Source organism: Sander vitreus, chromosome 24 (genome assembly GCF_031162955.1).
Source record: "Sander vitreus isolate 19-12246 chromosome 24, sanVit1, whole genome shotgun sequence".
In the NCBI taxonomy this organism is placed as follows: domain Eukaryota; kingdom Metazoa; phylum Chordata; class Actinopteri; order Perciformes; family Percidae; genus Sander; species Sander vitreus.
In genome coordinates this window covers 9,562,100-9,583,010 of record NC_135878.1, presented here as the reverse complement: position 1 = coordinate 9,583,010, position 20,911 = coordinate 9,562,100, and the positions used below count along the sequence as shown (strand labels likewise).

At 43.5% G+C, this 20,911-nt stretch overlaps 1 protein-coding gene across 1 annotated transcript in view; it reads right to left on the bottom strand.

Annotated features, from left to right (window-relative positions):
• Positions 1 to 3,046: 3,046 nt before the first annotated feature.
• The window catches only part of LOC144512715 (Krueppel-like factor 7), a 31,785-nt gene continuing 13,920 nt past the window's right edge, over positions 3,047 to 20,911 (bottom strand). The window contains exons 2-4 of the mRNA XM_078243594.1: positions 13,926 to 14,547; positions 7,383 to 7,506; positions 3,047 to 3,877 (exon numbers count right to left, since the gene is read on the bottom strand). Coding sequence (XP_078099720.1) covers positions 3,826 to 3,877; positions 7,383 to 7,506; positions 13,926 to 14,547 — 798 coding nt within the window. The 3' untranslated portion in view covers positions 3,047 to 3,825. The remainder of the gene's footprint in view (positions 3,878 to 7,382; positions 7,507 to 13,925; positions 14,548 to 20,911) is intronic.

The window sequence follows — 20,911 nt, the reverse complement described above, 5'->3', positions numbered from 1 at the left end:
TTCAGACCTAGTGGAAACAGAGGTGGTGTCACACATAGTAATGCGTGTTTCCTCCCTCTGCTGAGAGAAAAAAGCTGCATCTGGATCTCTGACTCTCACAAGATGGCTTGAAAAACGATGAAAACACACAAGAAGAACGGAGAGAGAGAGAGAGAGAGAGAGAGAGAGAGAGAGAGAGAGTATTCATGAGTACGTTCAGGTGTTTGCGTGTGATTCGGGATGTGCTTGTGCATGTATGTGTGTATGTTTTTGTATGAATCTGTGTGTTCAGGGAGTGCATGCATGTAGTTAGTGTACGAATCAATGTAGCATGTATGCATGAGTGTGTACATTTGTGCTAAAAAAAAACAGCTACTATACAGACTTTGTGATCAGTTTTTCATCACCCAGGGTCGTCGTGTGAAAGTGTAGTGTACAAGCAAGACAGAAAACATCAGATAAGCAAGTGATTTTTTTTTTTTTCAAAAAATTCAGAGTGCAAATACAAACAGACGAAGAACACACAGGCACAGCAGAATTGACAATCATTCATTAAGATGACACAAAACTGAACCGCATCCTCCGAGACAACATGACACAACCTTTCCAGAAAACACATTCACATTTGAAATCCCAGTCTTTGAGCTTGAGAATGTTTGAAATTGTCCCGTAATTTGAATATTTCCGTGTCTCGGCTCCTTAAAGTCCCACAAACATGAAGAACAACACATTCAGTGTTTCAGTCCAAAATCCTCAGCTGTCATAAACATAAACACTCCAGAGCTGCACATTCCCACACATTCACAACCATTCAGTTCAACAGGAGAGTGCCCTGTTGAAATACTGAAACACACAAGTAGAGCTGCCATTGATGATACAATTTTAACCCATTGGTTAAACTGCTATTCTTCATTTTATCTTCCGGCTAAGCAGGAAAAACCACAAGCCTGCTAACCTACTCGGACATTCCCATCACAACTGGATATTTTTCACATCATCTACAAACCAAATCTAAACTTTTCAATCAGTATCTATGACTTTTTGCCAGCAATCACAAAGAATGGCAGCTTTGATGATGTAGCTGCAATAAGGATGACAAGTGACTATACGTGGTCTCCTTTAAAATAAACCAGCAGTTAAAACTTGTATCAGTCGGTTTCTATTGTGGTCACTCCCTTCTCTCTTTGCAAATGAAGGCTGTCACCTAGGTGTTAAATATAAAATTGAGCCTGGCTTGTTTGCATGGTTAGTTCAATATTTATGTGACACAGGAGCATCTACTTCGAGAGCCGCAGACAGATCTTGTCTAGCTATGATTGAGCTGTGCTGTGTTCGCACCCAAAATTGAAATGCGCCTCTGATATAGGGAGTGAAATCAATGTGCGGCCTCCCTTGCCAAAAAGCAGACTGCTGTTTACCTCACGCTGCCTCAAAGTATTAAAAGTCTTGTAAAAAAAAAAAAAGAATGAACACCTTGACATAGTTCCCAATCACGTTGGTAAGAATCCTGACAATCTACTTTTGTCCAAGCTACCTGTGTGATTTGTTGTGCGCTTGAGTTGAGTCAATGATCATCTAAAATCCATTTTTATCTGTGAATTAAAAAAAAAAAAAAGGTAGATTTTATGCGTCTTTGTTCTGTCAGACAAGAGTCAGATCACCAAGGACAAATGGTAATTCCAGTTTTCTCGGACTGTGTGTATGTGTTTTGTGTGTGTGTGGTTTCACTCCACTGCAGTTTCATGAGCTGATGGGGCTGTTATCATTCGCTGACTGAGCAGATCTGTTCCTCCCCTAACCCATTCCAGCCACCCACTGAAAATCTGCACTTGTGACCCACTGCTGATCCAGTACGACCAGTAACATGTTAAAAGCTACCAGCCGTGGCTAGCTAGTTATTCCAAGTCCAACCATTCATTTCTAATGCAAAAAAAGAGAAACTACCGTATAAACACAAATAATGTCTGGTATGATCTTACCAACCAAGTGTTTTCACGGGCCTAGCAACATGTGCAGACTTACAACAGATACATTCATATTGATTTGCTCTGAGAAGAGCCACTCAATTGATTGAAGTGTTGTCTTCCTACAAGTTCTTCCGTGTCCAGCGGCCTGAATTCAGACATACATACACGGTCAGGAAGTCAGCAGGAATGTTCTTGGATATGCATAGGGCCTGATTAGGAGAGCTGTTGAATGCTGCTTTTCTCTGAAATGAAGTCTGCTGAATTAGAGGAGTTCTGTATGGGTGGTGTGAACAGGACAAAACCCCTCCTGTGGCTAGTTAGGTGCCCATCACTCTCAAAGGCCAAAGAGATCATTTCAGGCATCTACAGTAGACACTTTTTTTTGGCTGCATCCATTTCCACTGTGTTCTTCAAAATGGTCTTTCAATTGTCTGTTTAGAACAAATAGGAGAGTCTTTTCTACGAAACAATATAGCCATTATCATACATAGTGATTTAGTTTGCTTTCGGTGTGCTAGTGCAGTCAGCTAGCTGCTTCGACTTGTGCATGTGGCTGTCCGCACTTTGACGGCATGTGGAAGCCAGCGTTTGGCGAGTCCCGAATTGTCTCCCAGTTCAAGACATTGGGGCATTTTCTTTTTTTTTACAAAATGTTTGCAAAGAGTCAATTGTGCAACAGTTCCTGACAACTCATAAGAGCCAAGATCCTGGTGAGGAAAAAAAACACTCTTAGGAGCCATCAAGCGTTTCTCGAGATCGCTTTCAGTTGAAATTCTAGGAGATGAACAGTCTTTCCCAGAGTAGATTAGTTAGCCTCATCAAGAAGTAACCCTCAATGGATGATGTTCATAAAGCAAGCCAGTCCTCAGGATGACCTCAATCAGTCTTCACAGCACATCAGTGCAACACACTCCCATCCTCAAGTCTTTGAGAAATCCAATCTAACGTTCCGCTCAAACAAGTGCTCCGACTCCGTCGAACCGGAAGGATTTATAAATGGATCCAGTTGCCAGATGTGACAGAGGTCAGATGAAAAATTATTATCTGTCCTATATATATATATATATATATATATATATATATATATATATATATATATATATATATATATATATATATATATAAAAAAGATAATAAACCCTTTGGCGATTTGTAAAGGCTGTGGCAGGTTTGTAGGAGAGAAAGCAAGCTTTCTTGATTGCTTATCCTGTGAGATGACACGGTTTGGCTACTGCTGGAAAATAACTGTTCCCCTCAGCTCAAGGTTCATTCTAAGAAGAGGAAATCTTGAATATACAAACAGCAGTTCTGCTGTTAGCGCACTGAAATTACTGTACAACTGGTCCAGTTTGGCGTTGGTGAGCTCGCTGGTACGTGGCGCACTGCTGCATGAACAGGGCTGACATTTTAGAAGTGTTTCACCGAGGGACGATTGCAAAGACTGCAAGGACGACTAAAACAAAGAGCTGCCAACTACAGGCACGTGGTCCACCATTCATCGTGTGACATCCCCTCTGAGACACATACGAAGGGTGGGACGGAGCGTCTGTATCGTCCACGCAACAACATTGGGAGACATTTGTGAGTTGACGACGTGTCACTGTGGAATCATGGACCAACTGGTTGAGCACAGATTGACAGAGCCACTTAGGATCCGTCTGTCTGCCGGTCTGTGTGTCTGTCTGTAGTCAGCGTCCCTGTGCGATGCCTCACCCTCCAGTAGAGAATGGCCAAATCTGGTGTTTTCAGAGTCCATCCCGCTGTCTCTCTCTAACAACCATGGTGTTATTTTTCTGCAGATGATGCTCCCTCTCCTTCTTCCACTCCGCCTCCATCCCCTTCGCCTCTGTTCCACTCCCGCTGACCTCTCTCAAATTCCTCAGATGTGCCTCTTCATGTGTAGCGCCAAGTGATCCGACCGCGAGAAACACCTGCAACCAAAGAGAGGGAAACAGAGAACAGCTTGTTAGGTTGTTACCAATGCAGGGGGAAGAAATTTGTTTTGTCGATTGCGCTAAATGTTGCTGTTAGCTAGTGAGCGCTGATCCACTAATGCACACGCAATTAGTATATGTGTAACTAATTCATAATCAGCATTTTTTGAGCAGCACTCCTAATGACTTCAGCTGTGCCATGAATAACTAGAGAGCCCGCAGATGGATCTGTTGAAACAGTGTGGAGGGGGCGGGGAGAGAAAAAAACAAAAAAAAAACACAACACGCAAAACATGTGCTGTAAAATGTTAGCTAAATTAGATGAATCAAAGCCTCTCATCTGAAATCAGGTTTGCAGAATTGCTTGGGCATAGCTGCACAGTTTTAGAAAAAATTAATTGCTCTGGAAGTGCACAGGCCTATTTGTTTTCACAAGGCTTTTAAAAAATGGTTGAATATCTCAACCTGATTGCCACTAACTGACACAAATTATGCTTTAAGCAGGTGTTTTGTGTATTCTATGCATGCTTACATAAAGAGGCAGGCATTATAGGAGACCTATTTTTTCTATCACTCCTACTAGATCAACAGCATTTCTGTTGCATGCTTGCTGAACTAATACCACAGCTCTATTCCCCAGAGGAGTTCTTTTCAAAAGGAAAGTGTTGCTGTCTTTTAGGATAATTGGGAGCTGCATGTTCTTGTGAATAGTGTGTTAAGAAATATTTGAGATGGAGACTTGTTTTAGAGAAAAACAAAAAAAAAAGAAGAGAAGACAAGACACTACACCACTACAGACGCTCCCAAATTGCTATATTTTCTGAATGTTCTTCTGAATTTTCTGATAGAAGGCCAGGAAATGTGTTGGAACTGAAAGTAAGAGCAGAAAGTCCGGTTGTCAATGCCAAAATGAGGCAACCAAATTGCAAAATGAGGCTTAAATTGACATTTTTTGACATTTGTTAATACTCCTTACAAGTAATTTGGTAAACATTCCTCAAATAAAATAATCCACTCTGGTAAACTAAAAAGCACTTTAAATAGTCAGACTCCCTTTAACAGTTCTGCAACTGTTGAATTTTGACACCACTTTCAGATTGGCTCTTTCCACTGAGATCGAGGCAACTGTCTAAGATGTCTAGATGAATCAGTGTTTGGCCAAGAGGGGGAGTTACACAGTGATGAGCCACCAGTCATCTGTCTTACTGTCACACCTGCATGTGTATCTGTGTGTGCGTATCACTGTTCTGCTTACACGAGTGTGTGCACGCTAACAAACACATAAGAGATTAATGAATGGCTCAGGAGACATGCAGGGGTGTTTTTGTGTGTGCGTGTGTGTGTGTGTGTGTGTGTGTGTCACGGCGAGAGTGTGTGTGCTCGGTGAGACAGATGGTAAAGTATGAGTCACGACTCGGGGGCACGACACCAGCTGGCACACCGTAGGTCTGTCTCTTCCTCCCCTCCTCTCCCCACTCCCACCCATCCTCAATCTTCCACCCTGTCTTCTCTGTCTCCCCTGTTTCCCCTCTTTCTTCATCTCAGCAGGGTGCATGTGTATGTGTGTGTGTGTGTTGGGCTGGAGGGGTTGAGCGCCTTGTGACACATGACAGAGATGGGCCCAAATTAGGGATGTGCCTGCGGGTGGGCTGGTGGTGGGGGGAGTCAGGGATCAGGAGGAAGGGATACTGTATTTACAGTCTGTCCAGCTGAGACCTGATTAAGTTGACAATGCCTGCCCGCACACACACACACACACACACACACACACACACACACACACACACACACACACACACACACACACACGTCAAGGCAAAGTACCCCAAGTGAAGAGTGATTTATTTTTGTCCTTTCATAATCAATCTATATATGATTCAAGAGGTCACATGATTCAAGAGGTCACATATTATTAACGTGCTGTACTGCGACCTACTCTCAAACTGCACACAAATACATGTATACACATACAGTATATTGCTTTTAAAACATTTTGACCGTAGAGGACATCTTGAACTTTATTGTTCATTTTAATATTGACAAAACTGTGTGTATATAGCAAAAAAATACAAATAAAATAACATTAAATAAAGACTAAAAACATGCAATCATTATTTTTGTGTAGAGGACATGACAAAAGCTACTAAAAATACTTTTTTTTAAATTATGAGGTGTTTGGTTTAGGAGGCACTATGCAAAATTATGTGTCTATACAGTAGAGCATTTTATAAAAATATAGATTTTGCAGTGTAATAGTTTCAAAATGACACTTTTCACCCACATTCTTACCCGAGGCCCCTTGCCTTAAACCCTGTGGTGGCTCCCGTAGACAATATTGCTCAGAGATCCCTGAGGTGTCAGCGTGTGACGGATCACAGACAGAGGTTTGTAATTAAAATAGGAGTAAAGATTTTTGTGTCTGAGTCAAGCTGATCTTTTCATAATGGCCACTGAATGTTTGATGATTTTGCCACCGGAGCCTGGAAAATTAACGTTTTGCTGTGGTTCATAATTAAACAGGAGCCGGGGCGACTAATTAAGATGCAGAGTCACGGGCAAATTACATCGGATCGACTCTTTAAAGGGACTAAGCCATGGACCTTCACTCCTCTGTTAAAGATTAGGATATGTTCTCCTTAGAAAGACAGTAAACAGGAAGTGGAATTCTTAGAATGATTCTTGAAATGGACATTGTGTGTGGCAAACTGCTCTGGCGGTCAGTTTGCTGTCCTCAAGGACACTCACAGGGTCACAGGGATCAGACAGGAAGCATCCAGTTTACAGGAAAGTCTCTCCAATCCCTGGGCCAGCCTGAGGCTTTATTTACAGAAAACACACACACCTGTATTTTGGTTCGCGGAAATTCCCCAAATACATTTTTCCTCTAAAATGTCCAAAACACCAAAACAGGTGCCTTTTTCGAATAACAAATACTCCATAAATGGTTTATAAGCCACAGTAACAAATGACTCTATTAATGGTCAACCCCAAAAAGTCCCAAATAATGGTTGATATTGATCTATAAAGCATACGTTTATTACAAAGTTGTACCCTCAAAGTTAGGATCAAATGATTATTCTATACCAGTGATGTGTGATAGTGATAATGGGTACTACAAGCATTACAGCCTCCAAATCAAGGCCATGTGACATCATGTGAGGAGATGCACTATTAATATGCTGCACGGGGCCTAGTGTGGGTACAGAGCAGAATAAGCACTGTTTGGATTCCCATTGAAAAACTGAGCAGGTTGGGTCTTGGGTGTGTTGCAGAGGAACACTCATTAGTAATCCTGCCAGCACACTTTCAAACTGGGTCAGTACCCAACACATTTGGGTGTGTTACCAGCATCTTGTAGTACTTCTTTACCAAACCAAACTGTGTACAAAACACAATGGGAAAACAGAGCCCGCTGTGCTCGTGGAAGTACATCAAATAACAACCCTTTGGAAAATAGACATACAAGGGAGAGGTAAGGAGGGAGAGGTGTGTTTTGACAGACCTGTCACAGTGGTTGCACTTAAAAGGCTTGGCACCGGTGTGTTTGCGGTAGTGCCTCGTCAGCTCGTCGCTCCGGGCGAATCGCCACTCGCAGCCCTCCCACGAGCACTTGTACGGCTTCTCACCTTGGGGATGAAAAAACACGCATAAGCACCTGTTTCATTGCTTATCCACCAATCACACGCTTATTTGTCTGCATTCTTATGTGGTCATGCAAAAAAACCTTCTGTGGTGCTGTTGTGGAGTCATGCAAATCCAAATGTTGCTTCAAGGTGATGTTTTTCTCGTGGTCTACGTGCAGAGGTTCTATTTAAAAGATTATATCCTGTGCAGTTTAAAGTTTGCATTCTATTTCACTGATAAAAATCCCTGTGCGTCCCTTCACTTTTTAGGGGCTGGAAAGAGAGTTTAAACACTGAGATGGAGAAGCTCCCACTGGTCCCCAATCTTGCTGAACACGCAGAAGAGGAGTAGAGGGTAGAGAGAAGTAGAGCGAGAGAAGTGGAGAGGGATGAGGGAGTGTGGGGGGGAGATTAGAGGCAAGGTGGATGAGAGAGTGAGAAGAGGAGGTGAGATGAGACTAGGAGAAGGAAAAGTGAAGTAGGAAAGAAGTGCTGCAGAAGTGGATTAAGGCAGAAGAGGCTGCAGATATGCCAGCAGGGGAGGGGGTAGTGATAATTAGGCCAGTCACACGGCATAATGGCAATCTGCCAGCTGCGTCCAGCTCCAAAAGATGTCACCTGCATCAGTCACTTCCCATCTGGACTGGTGGCTCGTGGTTGAATACAGACACACTGACCAGCTCTGCTTGAGTGGCTTCGGAACAAAAACGGACTTAATTTGTTGAATGCGATTATCAAAAGGGAACACAATCAATGGATCAACTGCTTTGTGTAGAGTCAAGATTGAGAGGAGGGCTTGTATAAAGACAGTAGTGGTTTGGTGCCATTATCTGTACCAGCTGTTATGGAAATTCACTGATTGCACGCAGATTTGTTCATGGGGCAGAAGGCAAAAAAAAAAATCAATAATCTATACAGTATTCCAATTATAGGTACATTTCTGTTTTTTTTTCAGTGTGCTAAATGCCACTAACATGAACTACAATTTCATAGCAAAGTTGTCCCCTAAAATGCAATCCTGAGCATATGACCTGCTCAAGCACTTTCTATCAGACATACTCAGCGAGCAGCCATGTTACAGAGCGGCCCACTGACAGGAGTAATGTACGGTTTGATGGTGAGAAACGGAGGTGCATTAGGTTACAGCCGTGATGAGATGATAAATGAACAAGTGAGAAAAGATTGGCAATCATGAAATGGCACCAAATAAAATCTTAGCTAATGAATACAAATTGAGAACACTTAATCAATTATGATTCATTTCAACTTGCCCCCCCTTTAACTACATTGATTTGACACAAACAAACTCTACCATAATGTATGAAATTAATTAATTAATTAATTAATCTCAGATAAAATAATATTTCTGGCCGGTAAATACAGTAAAAACATTTCTGGTGTAGAATTTAAGTGCTTTTGGTTTAGAGACCCAGAAATTAGCCCCGTCCCATGCTATCTATCCATGCATGTCCTCATCATGTATCCCTTCATACTGCCTCACTTCCCAGAAACACCCAGAGCAGCAGGTCTGGGCCACCCGACTCTGGCCAATGGAATTCCCCGGAGGTAGGGATGCCTGAATGTGTTGCCTAGCAACGGGAGCGAGGGGGCAGGGTGTATGTATGCGTGTGAGTGTCTGTGTGAGAGAGGAGGGGGGTGCGCTGAAACATGAGGAGGCAGTAGTCAGTGCAGCTGGCTGGATCTGGCAAAGGCCCGCCGCCATGCCACCGGCCAATTACCGAGCATGCTGGCAGAGCACGGAGGCAGTTGCCTAGCGACGATAACTGTAGAGCTGTACAGGGCAAGATGGGGGAGGGAGGTGCGTGGTAAGGGTGGGGTGATGGTGGTAGAAGTGGTGATGGTGCAGGAGGAGGATAGGGAAGGGGAGGCACTAAGAGACCAGAGCCTGCAGCAGTACATAACCACTCAGCTACAGACTCCTCCAACGATACGCTGCCCCCCCGTTGCCTAGCAACAGAGCCCCCCCACCTCCTCCTCTCCCTCAAGATGCCCTCGTACAAACAGTCAAGTAGAGCAGGTACACGTTCACACACAAACTGTACGGGAAAGGTTACTTTTTTTAAGTACAATGTTACATGCAGTTGGACTGATTGGCAATTCAAAATGGCAATTAGTCACCTAATCCACTGGATTAGCCCCAACTCAGCAACATAATCTGATTATGCTCTGCTACTTTTGGATTACTTTGCCTGTAAAACATATAATGTAGATTATAAAGTTAAGTGGATTATTTCTTCTGATTTAAAGAATCAGGATTGTGGATGGTGCCGTTGTTGAAAACCATTAATTATTCTGCATTATTTCATAAAATCCCCTTTAGCAGACACCAATCACTCATTTCAGGCAAAAATGATGCGCAATAGAAATGCTTTTTACCCGTTGAAAATGTATTTTTTTGGAGTAATGAAATAAGCAATCACATATTTGTCATCAGTAATCTGATAACGGTGTTTCCTGGGTCACTGTAATCCCATTATGTGTAATCTGTTACTTCCGAATACATACACACACACACACACGCACACACGCACACACGCACACACACACACACACACACACACACACACACACACACACACACACACACACACACACACACACACACACACACACGCCTCTCAGGTGCCAGTGTTGAAGTTAATTGCATTTCCTCCATTAGCTAGTGCTGAAGCAGGGCACCCGGGTCTCAGAGGTCATTAGAGAGGCTCTTGGAGAACGCTTTACAGGCTCCTGCCCACTACTAGCACTGCAGGCTTGGAGATGAGCGACAGGGAGAGGAAGAGAGAAAGAGGTTAAGAGAGAAGGATGATAGATGGGGGAACTGATGGAGAAGTAAAGTAGGAGAGAGGCATGAGGATGACGAAAAACTAGGGCTGAAAGATGAACGTTGTTAGTTTATCATTGTTACCATCAACTATCAATAAACATAATTGCACTCATGAATGTTATGATTAAATTTGAATAAGACTGAGTAATATCAAGTATCCTACTAATAGAATGCAGTATATTTATAAATGTGGGATAAATTGGTTCATTTTTCTATAGCGAACCAGCCAAATGTACTTAAAAGTTATTGTTTCTTTGACTTCATCAAGCAAAAGTACTGTTTTATCTGCCATTATTTATGTAGAAACAACATACACTACATGGCCTAAAGTATGTGGGCACCTGAACAAAGTATATGGACACCTAAACATTATATTGCAGTTGGATATTTTCCTCAAATTGTTGGCCTCAGCCTAACGAGAGAGTGGCAAAGAGGCAGCGCAGAGTGAGAGTAAGAAGCATATGCAGAGAAATGTTACAAGAAGACTGAGCAAAATAAGGAGCGAACGAGAGAGAGAGAGAGAGAGAGAGAGAGAGAGAGCAGAATAATCCAACAGTTTTGCCCGTTTTACGTTCCCTCACCCTACCCAAAATCTAATTGTACAATTTCTTATCTGCCATAAGCCTATTCACAAAAAGCTCTACAGGGCACTGTCATTTCAACTCAGCCTGTCTAATTCCAGATTAAATCGTAGCCTTTTCTCCGTCGGTAATTTATGGAAATAACAACTAAGAAAAAGAGGATTTGAGTAATGACATCTTTAAACTTGTCAGGATAATGGCTCAGTGAATGGGGGAGCCTGTGGCACTGCTGTCTTTCTGAAGAGGGTCGCTCTACTGTACCTCCCCCCATTCCTGTCTTCTGTCTTCATCTACTCTTTGTTTCACTCCACGTCACAATCTCCTCTTCTTCTGCCTTTTCTTTAGCTTTTGTGTTTTCTTAGTGTCATCTTATGTTGACATTTGCCCTTCTTCATCATTCTACTAATTCTAATAACAAGACAGATGTTCTTTGGGTGGATGCTTTTATCCAAAGCACCTAAAGTGACAAGGAAAAGCTCTAGGGGGGAGGGGTTCCTCAAGAAACTGAGCCCTTCATGGTTCTATATGTAATAATATTGAGTGTCATCAAATCATAGTCATAGCAATTTTATTTCAACAATTAACTGGATAGAGAAAGAAAGATGCCACATTAGCTTACAGTTATAAATTGTTTTATATCATTAAAAACGGAGTTTTTTTTAAAACTGTAGGTTGGACTAAATGTGCAATATGAGGACACATCTGACTAAGCGACAGTTAAGATGATCTCCACATTTCTGATTTATTTGTTTTGGCCTTCTTGTCCATCCCTGGGCTTGTATGGTAATTGTGACTGGACAGCGTAAGTGGCACTGGTCTCCCAGAGCTGGCCCAGTTGGCATGGAGTTTAAGCACATGGGTTGTAGACATGCCACACTGGGGAAATCAATGATCGCGTGTCTGTGCCCTTTATTCCGGTCAGGCTGATGCCTAAACCTGTGGCGTGCGCCACCGCGGGTGTGATCACACATACAGCGTGTTGTCTTCCTTATAAACATGTAGTCATTGACAAGATGGCTAAATTTATATTCACACCCCCGAAAATACAAGCGAGCCAGAGCTTGTAAACAAGTCGTGTGTGGCTTCTGAATTGGACAGCTATGGTGATCTGTCAACCGTTAAGTTTGGGGATTTAGATGGTGGGTAGCAAGGAAATTTAATTAGAGTCCTTGTAACTTCATTTAGCATGATGGACGCTCTTTGCTGTATTGTCACGGGTTAAAACATGCAAAGAAACAGCTACATATTAGAACGAGTCCAGACTGCAGTCCACAATATATTTCATTTGTCAAATTCATCTCATTATTCCCCTGAGCTACTTTCTTAGAGGGGGGTAGAGACTGACATTTACAGCCATCGCAGCCCAATTTTTTTTCACCATATTTCGAAAAACATTGTTCACACCTTCCCTACCAAAACACTCAGGAGTTAAAAAAATTTGAACTCACAAACATTGATGTGATGTTTGGTGTGAACGAGACCTGAAGGCAAAAGGGGAACTGAACCCCAACCCTGCTAATTAATAACGGCAAGCGCACATGCCAAATTTCCCTTTCCTCTCATTATTGGAATAAACACACAGATGGTATCCCTCATGATCTGGCTCCTACGGTTATACCATTATATTTTCCTGGTCTTAAAGTCATTCTATTACTATGACTGCAAAATCAGACAGACAGTCTTTAACTCAGATTGAGAACCACTGACCTAGACTTACAGTATAGAACGCACAGAGGACGGGAGGGCCTGAAATAAACTGGGGAAATGGCAGCCTATCCAGGTCAATCCATCCATCACTGTGCAGTTACTCAGATGGAGGACAGCTCCCCGACAGGGGTCTGAGTGGTTGAGGATTGAGATGGAAGAGGGGGAAGAGTTATAGCTCCTGAACCCCCCCCTTTCCTTCTTGAGAAGAACCTTGACAAGGAGGACCCGTCCTGGTTTTGCAAGGTAAGTGCTTAGGTAGAAAGAGTGGGATAAGAGAAGTGGGTTTTCTTAAATTATCACATTTTTATCTGACGTGGTGATATTTTGATATGGCAACAAGGGGCGCAGGGTTTAAGCCAGTTCTATGATTACTGTTTTATGTTTTCTGTGCATTTTCTACTTGTTCTAAGAATGTCAAGCAGGGGGATTTTCCTCAATTATCTCAAGTCAGGTTATCTAGGAATTCAGAAAGATGGATGACTGGAAGGATAGATGGATGGATGGATGTAGTGCTCACAAAGATAGATGTGGATAGATTGAAAACAGCCCACATTTAATGTCTCTTGTAGAAAAATGTTTATCTCCCCTCAGAGACCAAAATAATTATCCAGAATCAAATTGTCCCATGTCCCACAGCACAGCACACCCAAATTATTATCAAGCTCTTTTTGTTTCTATAGAGACATTCTGCAATAGCTATTCAGCTTCAACATTGAGTCTTTTTAGCCTGCCACCAACAATGAGTGTCAATCAATGTTATTACCTGCAGGTGTATCAAGTCGCTACCTCTGATAAGAGAGGCATCCTCAGAGCTGCCTGGCTGAAAGTTTCATAGGGTCACTTACTAACATTATATCTGAAAAGTGCACCAACTAATATGCTCATAATCACAACTATACATTATACACATTATGTAACGTCCAAACATCGTCTAACCATATGCAGGCGTACGCAAAATAATGTGTATTAACGTGAGCTATGTGGGCATTTCCAATGAGTATATTGAACCAGTCTTGAATGTAAATTGCACATTGATGAGGCCTTGCAGAAAAGGCTGTGAATGGTACTCTCTTGTGCTGAGCATGCAAACTAAGACATTAGAATTATTGATTTATTTGATGAATAAACTCTTATTGTGCATGCAAACCCAAAATAACTGAGAAGTATTTCATCTCTAACAAAGTGCTAGTGCTACAGTTGCTTCTTTCAGTTAGATTACTAATAGAATAATTGCTGCTACAACTACATTTTAAAGATAATCTACAAACGTTATGACCAATTCTCACCTGTATGTGTCCTCTGATGGGCCTTTAGGTGGGAGCTCTTGGTGTACACCTTCCTGCAGCCGTTGAATTGACAACGGTGGATCCTCTTCTTGTTCTCCGGTAGCTCCCCCACGCCGATAACACATGCCGCGCCCTCCTCTTCGTCCTTCATCCGGACAGGGAGTGCGTGGGCCGCCACCAGCCGAGCCGCACTGAGCCCCACCTTCCTGGCCACCAGCTTCAGGGTAAGCGTCCCATCAGCTGAGGCCGTCAGTGTCTGGTTGGGTTTGACGAGGTGCCGGCCCAGTTCTGGCGACGACGGGGGCGTCAGGGAGGTGACGGCGCACAGCTGGGCCTGGTGGACCCCTTCCATCCCTTCTACGTTTTCCAGCCCCTTAGGTTTGATGTCTCGTTTCATTCCACCGGTGGAGGGGAAACTCTTCCGTGTTGGGCAGAAGATAACTGGAGGTGGGCTTGGGGGATCAGGGAGGCTGGGCAGGCTGGGAAGCAGGACGTCTGTCAGCTCTTCCTCGCCATCCTCCTTTAGGTAGGCTGGGGTTAGAAGGCCATCCAGGTCTTGGTCGAAGAGCTCTGACAGACGCTTGGGCTCCGTCTGCAGATAACGCTCCAATTCTAGGCAGGTCTATAAGAAAGAAAGAGGGAGGAAAGACTCAAATTTAGACCTTATTCAGGTAAGTTCACACATCCAGGCATCTGCAAGGAAAATTCCCAACCTCACTACCAAATCCCACTTGACAATTTCAACAGTCATCAGCTCATCCGATATGCCTTTACACACCACGGAAAGAAAATCTGCATGGTGCCATCCACTCACCTAGAAAGGCAACTTAGCAGCTCTGCCAGCTGTCACACGCGCACATGCACGGATAGCCACCAAGACAGCCAGGATTACCTGGCAGCTCCAGCTCGACGGCTGATTACACACTGATTGATTGCAACCGCTGTATCCCGGAACGAAAGCAAGCCGAGTGGATAGCAGGAGGAGGTGTCCTAAACTGAACAGAACTCCTATCAAACAACATTTTATGCAACACTTTGACAAGCCATGTGTGCACTGGCTTCCACTGAGCCAAGATAGGAAGATTTATTCAGCATTCATGGTCTGCTACATCCCTATTACTCCAAACACCTCTCCCCTCGGAGGGCAAATAAAAGGCTACATTGCCGATTTTCGTGAACTGGCATCCTGAGAAGTCTATTACTTTACAACAAGCCGGCAAGGTTCTAAGAGGAGAGCCAGCGTGGGAAAAAGACGCTCCATGTCCAAGGATGAAGCTATTATGTTTGAATGGACGCCGCCAGTTTGATCCCAAGGATCGTTGTGTTTCGCTTGTAGCCACTAACCTATTTTGACAGCTGAGATGGAGGCTAGCAGCTCCACTGGGTGCGTGCTACTCGCCACTTCATTTGTGTGTAAATAGGCACTGACAGACAGAGTAGCTAGTTCCATTATCAGGAATAAGGCTGTACAGACTGAACCCATCAGAGACATTAACAATCTTGCACCCCCAACCCCCCCCTTCCTTGTTTGCACCTTCTAAAAATAAAACCAATAGGGGGGTTTCTGTTGCTAAGGGGAGTGTGATTTCTCCTCTAAGTCGTCTTCTTCCAGGAACAAAAAGGGATTTGGAGTTGATTCTTGACTGTTTGAACTATTTGCATACTGACATCAAATTAAAAAGCTGAGACATCTACAGCGAGAAGTGAAGATAATGTGCCGTGCCTCCTCCCTCCACTGCACGCCTACATGTTTTTATTTTATTTTTTCTGTGATGGCTTTAAAAAAGTATTTCTTGCATGCACTATGTGAGAGGTCTCTGCAGCCTTGATGGCTGAAGCCAGTGAATCGTGGATTAAATGAGACGTTTTTTTCCCCCCCTTTATTCTCTCTTTCAGAGCGCAATTAAATATTGAAGGCATTGAGACATGATGAATGGCATGTGCCGGCTCATGAGGTGTACAGGCAACAAAACATGGCCAGCACCATCTTCCAACCCCTCCATCCGCCCACATTGCTTTCCTTCTCACTCATTCTCGCCATCACCTTTCTACTTCTGCCTCACCCCCTATCGATTCCCCCAAATCATACTTTTCTCTCTTTTTTTCTTCTCATTGTCATCTCGTTCTCTCCCAAGGTGAGGGCTAATTATCCGCTAAAACCAGCCGGTAAAAGGGGACTTTATTCAGCAAAACACTGAGGACTGCAAACCACGTTGACTGTGTGTGTGTGTGTGTGTGTGTGTGTGTGTGTGAGAGGTAGAGATAGTTCAAGGGAGCGGAAAAGAGGATAGAAACGGATAAGTGAGAGGGGGGCTGAGTGGAAGGTGAAGAAGCAGGAGTAGGAGGAGGAAAATGATGGAGGGACAAGGTGAAGGAGGCAGGAGAGAGAGAAAGAGCGAAAGAAGGTGTTGACTTCATATTCTCCGTGGGGGGGTGAATCCTTTTTGGAACTGTGACATTTGGTATAACAGGATCCTGTCAGTGGGCAGGCCACACACACACACACACAGGTTACGACCCGCGGTGATGTGCAAGGATGTGCTTGGTTGTCGGCTGTGACGCGGCGTAAGATGGAGTGTGTGTGTGTACATACTGTTTCTTATGAGTGTGTGTACTCTACATTTGTGTGCATACAGAGGGGATGTTTGACAAGGTAAGAGGGATGAAAGAAGCTGCAGGTGAGGGGGTGGCAGGTACGACAGGATTATTGTGCTTCTTTTTCTTTCCATCCGTCTTCCCCCCCCCCTTCTTTTCACCCATCACTCCATCAAGGCCCTTCCCCCACCACCCTCCTCCCACCACCTTCCTCCCCCAGGTGGTGACATTAACATTGTAAAGGAGAAGGTCATGCAGTTGATCAGCGGTTCCTGTGCGTGTAGTGTGGAGCAGTGTGGGTGTTTGTTGTGCATGTGGCTGCTTGCAATTATTGTAGTTTGTGTGTGCATATAATTTTGCAAGTGTATGTGTGAGTAGCATAACATACACTTGCATACATACACTGTGCTTAATTACGCGGCTCTTGTGTGTGTTTGAGCAAACAAACACCTACGCAAATGCATAAACTCGTCTATTCGCTGTCCTCATGGCCTAAAGTGGATTGTGCAACTTGCGTGTGTACAGAGGCAAGGAATCAAGAGCCAGAAGCATGGCACAATAGCCAAGATAAAGGAGCGGTGACGGCCTGCTTCAGCTCTGTTTGGACAAATGCCGAGCTGAAGAGCCAACATCAATTGGCTCTGCATAAAGCCAGGGTTCATTGCCTAAAAGGCTTTCGGGATGACTCCTTCATGCGAGCCAGGATAAGCTGAGACAATCCACCTCCACACCGGAGAAAATCGCTGTGGTGGTGTGGGTTAAATTGGGACCAACAATATTTGTATAAGAACCTATTTCAAACCATTTTTTTGTTCATCCACTTTCAGGTTGTATCAGGTAATGTCTCATCTAACCCGGCTGAGCAGTGTAATGCTACAACTAACAAAAGGGCAAAGTTGACAGTGATTGAAGTTCAAGCAGTGAGTTATAGTGTGACCCTGCCAGCTGTGCTGTATGTTTTACCTTTCCTGCATCAAAATGTATTGTCACTAGTAATGATCTTCAACTTGCTTGATTTGACAATTTTATCTATCTCAATGTTTTGTTGCTATTTTCAACAACAACAACAAAAAAATGTTAGGTTTTTTTCCCCCACAATGTTGACGTTTTGTCACTTTTTCAACATTTTAGCCATTTTGTAACGCTTACTTCCAGCGTTTTTGAAGGTTTTTTTTCGTAGTTTTTGTCACTTTTTCCAATATTTTTTATGCTTTTTTCCCCCCAGACGTTTTGTCGCCTTCTTCGACATTTTCAACACTTATTTTCCGACCTCCTTTATTTCTGATATAAAAAAAAAACTTGGAAACGAGTAAAATTTGACCCCAGGACAACACATTGATTAATAGGGTTAAATACAAGAAATGATTACTCGATTCTCAAAAATTCTTAACTTACATTTGCTTTTCTTCTAGTTTATTTGCCATAACCAATGTCATTTCCAAGAAGGGTTGATGAGTTGAGCACAGCTGCACTTAATTGCACAGCTAATTACCTTGACGATGTTCAGCTGTGGCTTCAGTCACTCTCAGCCTTCAAGAGTGTAAAAGAAACTACATACTTTTTGAGTCGTATTTTGAATTGACAGTTTATATGAATGTGCTGGATAGCTGCGCCTTTATTGGGACAATGGAACTAGCTCTACAAATAGCTCTACAACAAGGGGAAAAAGTTGTCAGTCAAAACCGATCTTCACATGATAAGCAAGTGTGGTCATTCTGTGGTCGGCTTTTAACTTCCGTTTGTCATTAAAACATATAGAAAGTGCACAGTTCAGCAGTGTTTAGTGCAAAATGTGCAATGGCACAGGACACTTCTCTACATGCTGTTTATCCTCCTACTCATGAATAAACATATGTCCTATTTGTGGTAGAATGAATGTGAAAACAACAAGACTCAGCAGCCCACAGAAGTGTCTTTACTCAAATAGGAATAATATGCAGTTAGGGTCAGGTCACTGCACAGTTTTAGTTCAACTCACTTTAATCTTGTCCTCTTTACTCCCCACTTGTGCTTTATTCAAGTAAAAAATCTAACCTTCAAGCCCAAATTCCTAAAACAAAAAGCCAATAAAAAGGAAAAAAAGGACCCATAGACAAATGCACTTTATTTTGTTTTGCTGTACATGCGCGCATACACACACACACACACACACACACATACACTGAATCACACATGCAGAACACACCTCAGGTTAGTGAATCTTAAAATACAGCAGGTGTGAGAAATATGTGCTGATCACAAGACATGTTTCTCGCAAAGTGAAGCAGACCGAAAGCTGTGAACCAGTCCTGATTCACTAACTTCTACTTCTCGTTCTCTGACTTTTAAGTTATAAAAAGTCCTCTCTCTCCTCTGTCTCACCCTCTCCTCCCCTCTTCCAGGGGGCCCTTGGCCTGGCAGCTGATCCTCTCTCCTCCCTTCACATTTGGCCTGCGCCGAGCCGCCTGCCATCACCATCAAAGCGCAGGCTGCCTCCCAACTGTTAGCACCCCGCTAGGTCGCTAATAAAAAGCCTGGGTTATAAATATGAACAGAAGAGCATGCATAATGGCCTAAAGGAAGGCCCAAAACACCACTAAACAGATAAATGTAATGGGGTGGATACGGCTCATTAATTTTAGGATAATCATGTTTAGTTTTTACAAATGCCATGATAGAGACAAGGTGCTATGAATAATATCCAGTGCTGATGCTATCAGGGTTGAAAAGGGCAGGACTGTACAGGGGCCCTGAGCTGGAGGGGGTGATGCAGCACTATTGTTAAATGCAATGGGTCTGGGGGGGGGGATGCTGTCACATCTTTTTAAAGATGACCCATGATTCCCTGCAGCATCTTCCTTGCACGGCTGTATCATTCATGATTATGTAGAATTTTACAATACTTTCAAGCCAGGCTAGGTGTTTCCCCATTTCCACTCTTTATGCTAAGTTAAGCTAACCGGCTGCTGGCTCCAGCTCTACATTTCCTTTGCAGGCGTGAGATTGTTTTTCGCTTTTGAATCTCTGCCATAAAGTGAATAAACATAGGTATCTTTTTTTTTTACATTTGTGGCTTTGCTTGTGATGGGGCTGAATCCATTTGTGGTGTCGACATTCGATGCATTCATCACTGCAAAACACTTTTTTGGGCAGATTTTGCTTCTGATTGTCGTCATTTTCCACAAATTGGAAAAAGATTCCTTTTCAACGCCAACATGACATTTTCATTACTTGGTTGGGCCATGTTTGTATCTAGCAGGGGTTTGATTATTCATTTTTAAAGTGAGTAACATTCACGCCATGGATGAATTAACGCTGGCTTCTCCACAGCTCAGCTTCTCTCCTTTTGTTTCACATTTGACTGACTCAACAGTCTGTTGCTTGTTGCATGTTTATTTAAATTGCACGTCATTGGCCACAGAATATCAGAGGGCCTTGGTTTGATTCACATGGTGTACGTGCAATGAAACCACTGCTCTGATTGAAAACCTTCTGAGAAATTAATCAGTTTTCCCCTTCAAGAAAGCCTGCACAACTATCACAACAATAGGACAATTCGGCCTGCAGGCAAGCAAATTGTCTTATCCTTTTTTTTCTTATTCTTTTGATTTAATTTTTATTACTCACTGTATAACTTTACAGACTTTGTTTACAGCCATCTTTGTTATTGCTGTTTGTAATTCAGCACCACCCTTGGCACTTTTATCGAAGGAAAAGTTTGGGCAGGCACTTAATTCAGAGAGCAGTCTTTCACGGAGTGTGTATACGTGAGTGTGTCTATACACGTGTGTGTCTTATCCTGCCATAGTGTGTTATAGGGCCTATGTCTCCCATTGATCTGGTGAGCCAGGCCAAGCCATCACTTTGAGGTGACAGCTAAATGACCAGTAGCCCTAGGCACTGGCCATCTCGCCAACAGCCTTTGTGTGTTTGCGTCGCAGTACCTAATCGATACGAAATGATACCGCGCAGGAGCTCATCAGCAGCTGACAGGGACGGTAATCTATAGCTTCACTGAGCAATACTCACACAGCACCCCCCCCCCCCCCCACCACGACCCGTACACACAAAATCTCAGAAAAGCACCCCCTCCCCTCTAAGCTGCCCTTTGGGGTTTTTGCTCCTTCCCATGCACTCACTAAGAGCTCCGGCCCCCAGATTTGAGACTCCTTCGAGAGCAGCATGGCGTCATCGGTGGATCCCAGTTGAGCGGGGGAACCTGCCTACGGGGCCAGGAGGAGGGGAAGGGCGGGGAGTGGGTGGAAAGATTTTCCTCGACACTGATCTGAATAGCCGAGCGCCCTCGCTTCACCCTGTTATTCTCAACGGAGAGAGCAGCAGGGGGTGCAGAGTTTGGCCGGAGGGATCTTAGAGCTCCTGATGCCCCGACAGGGCTCCACAGCAACGAAGCA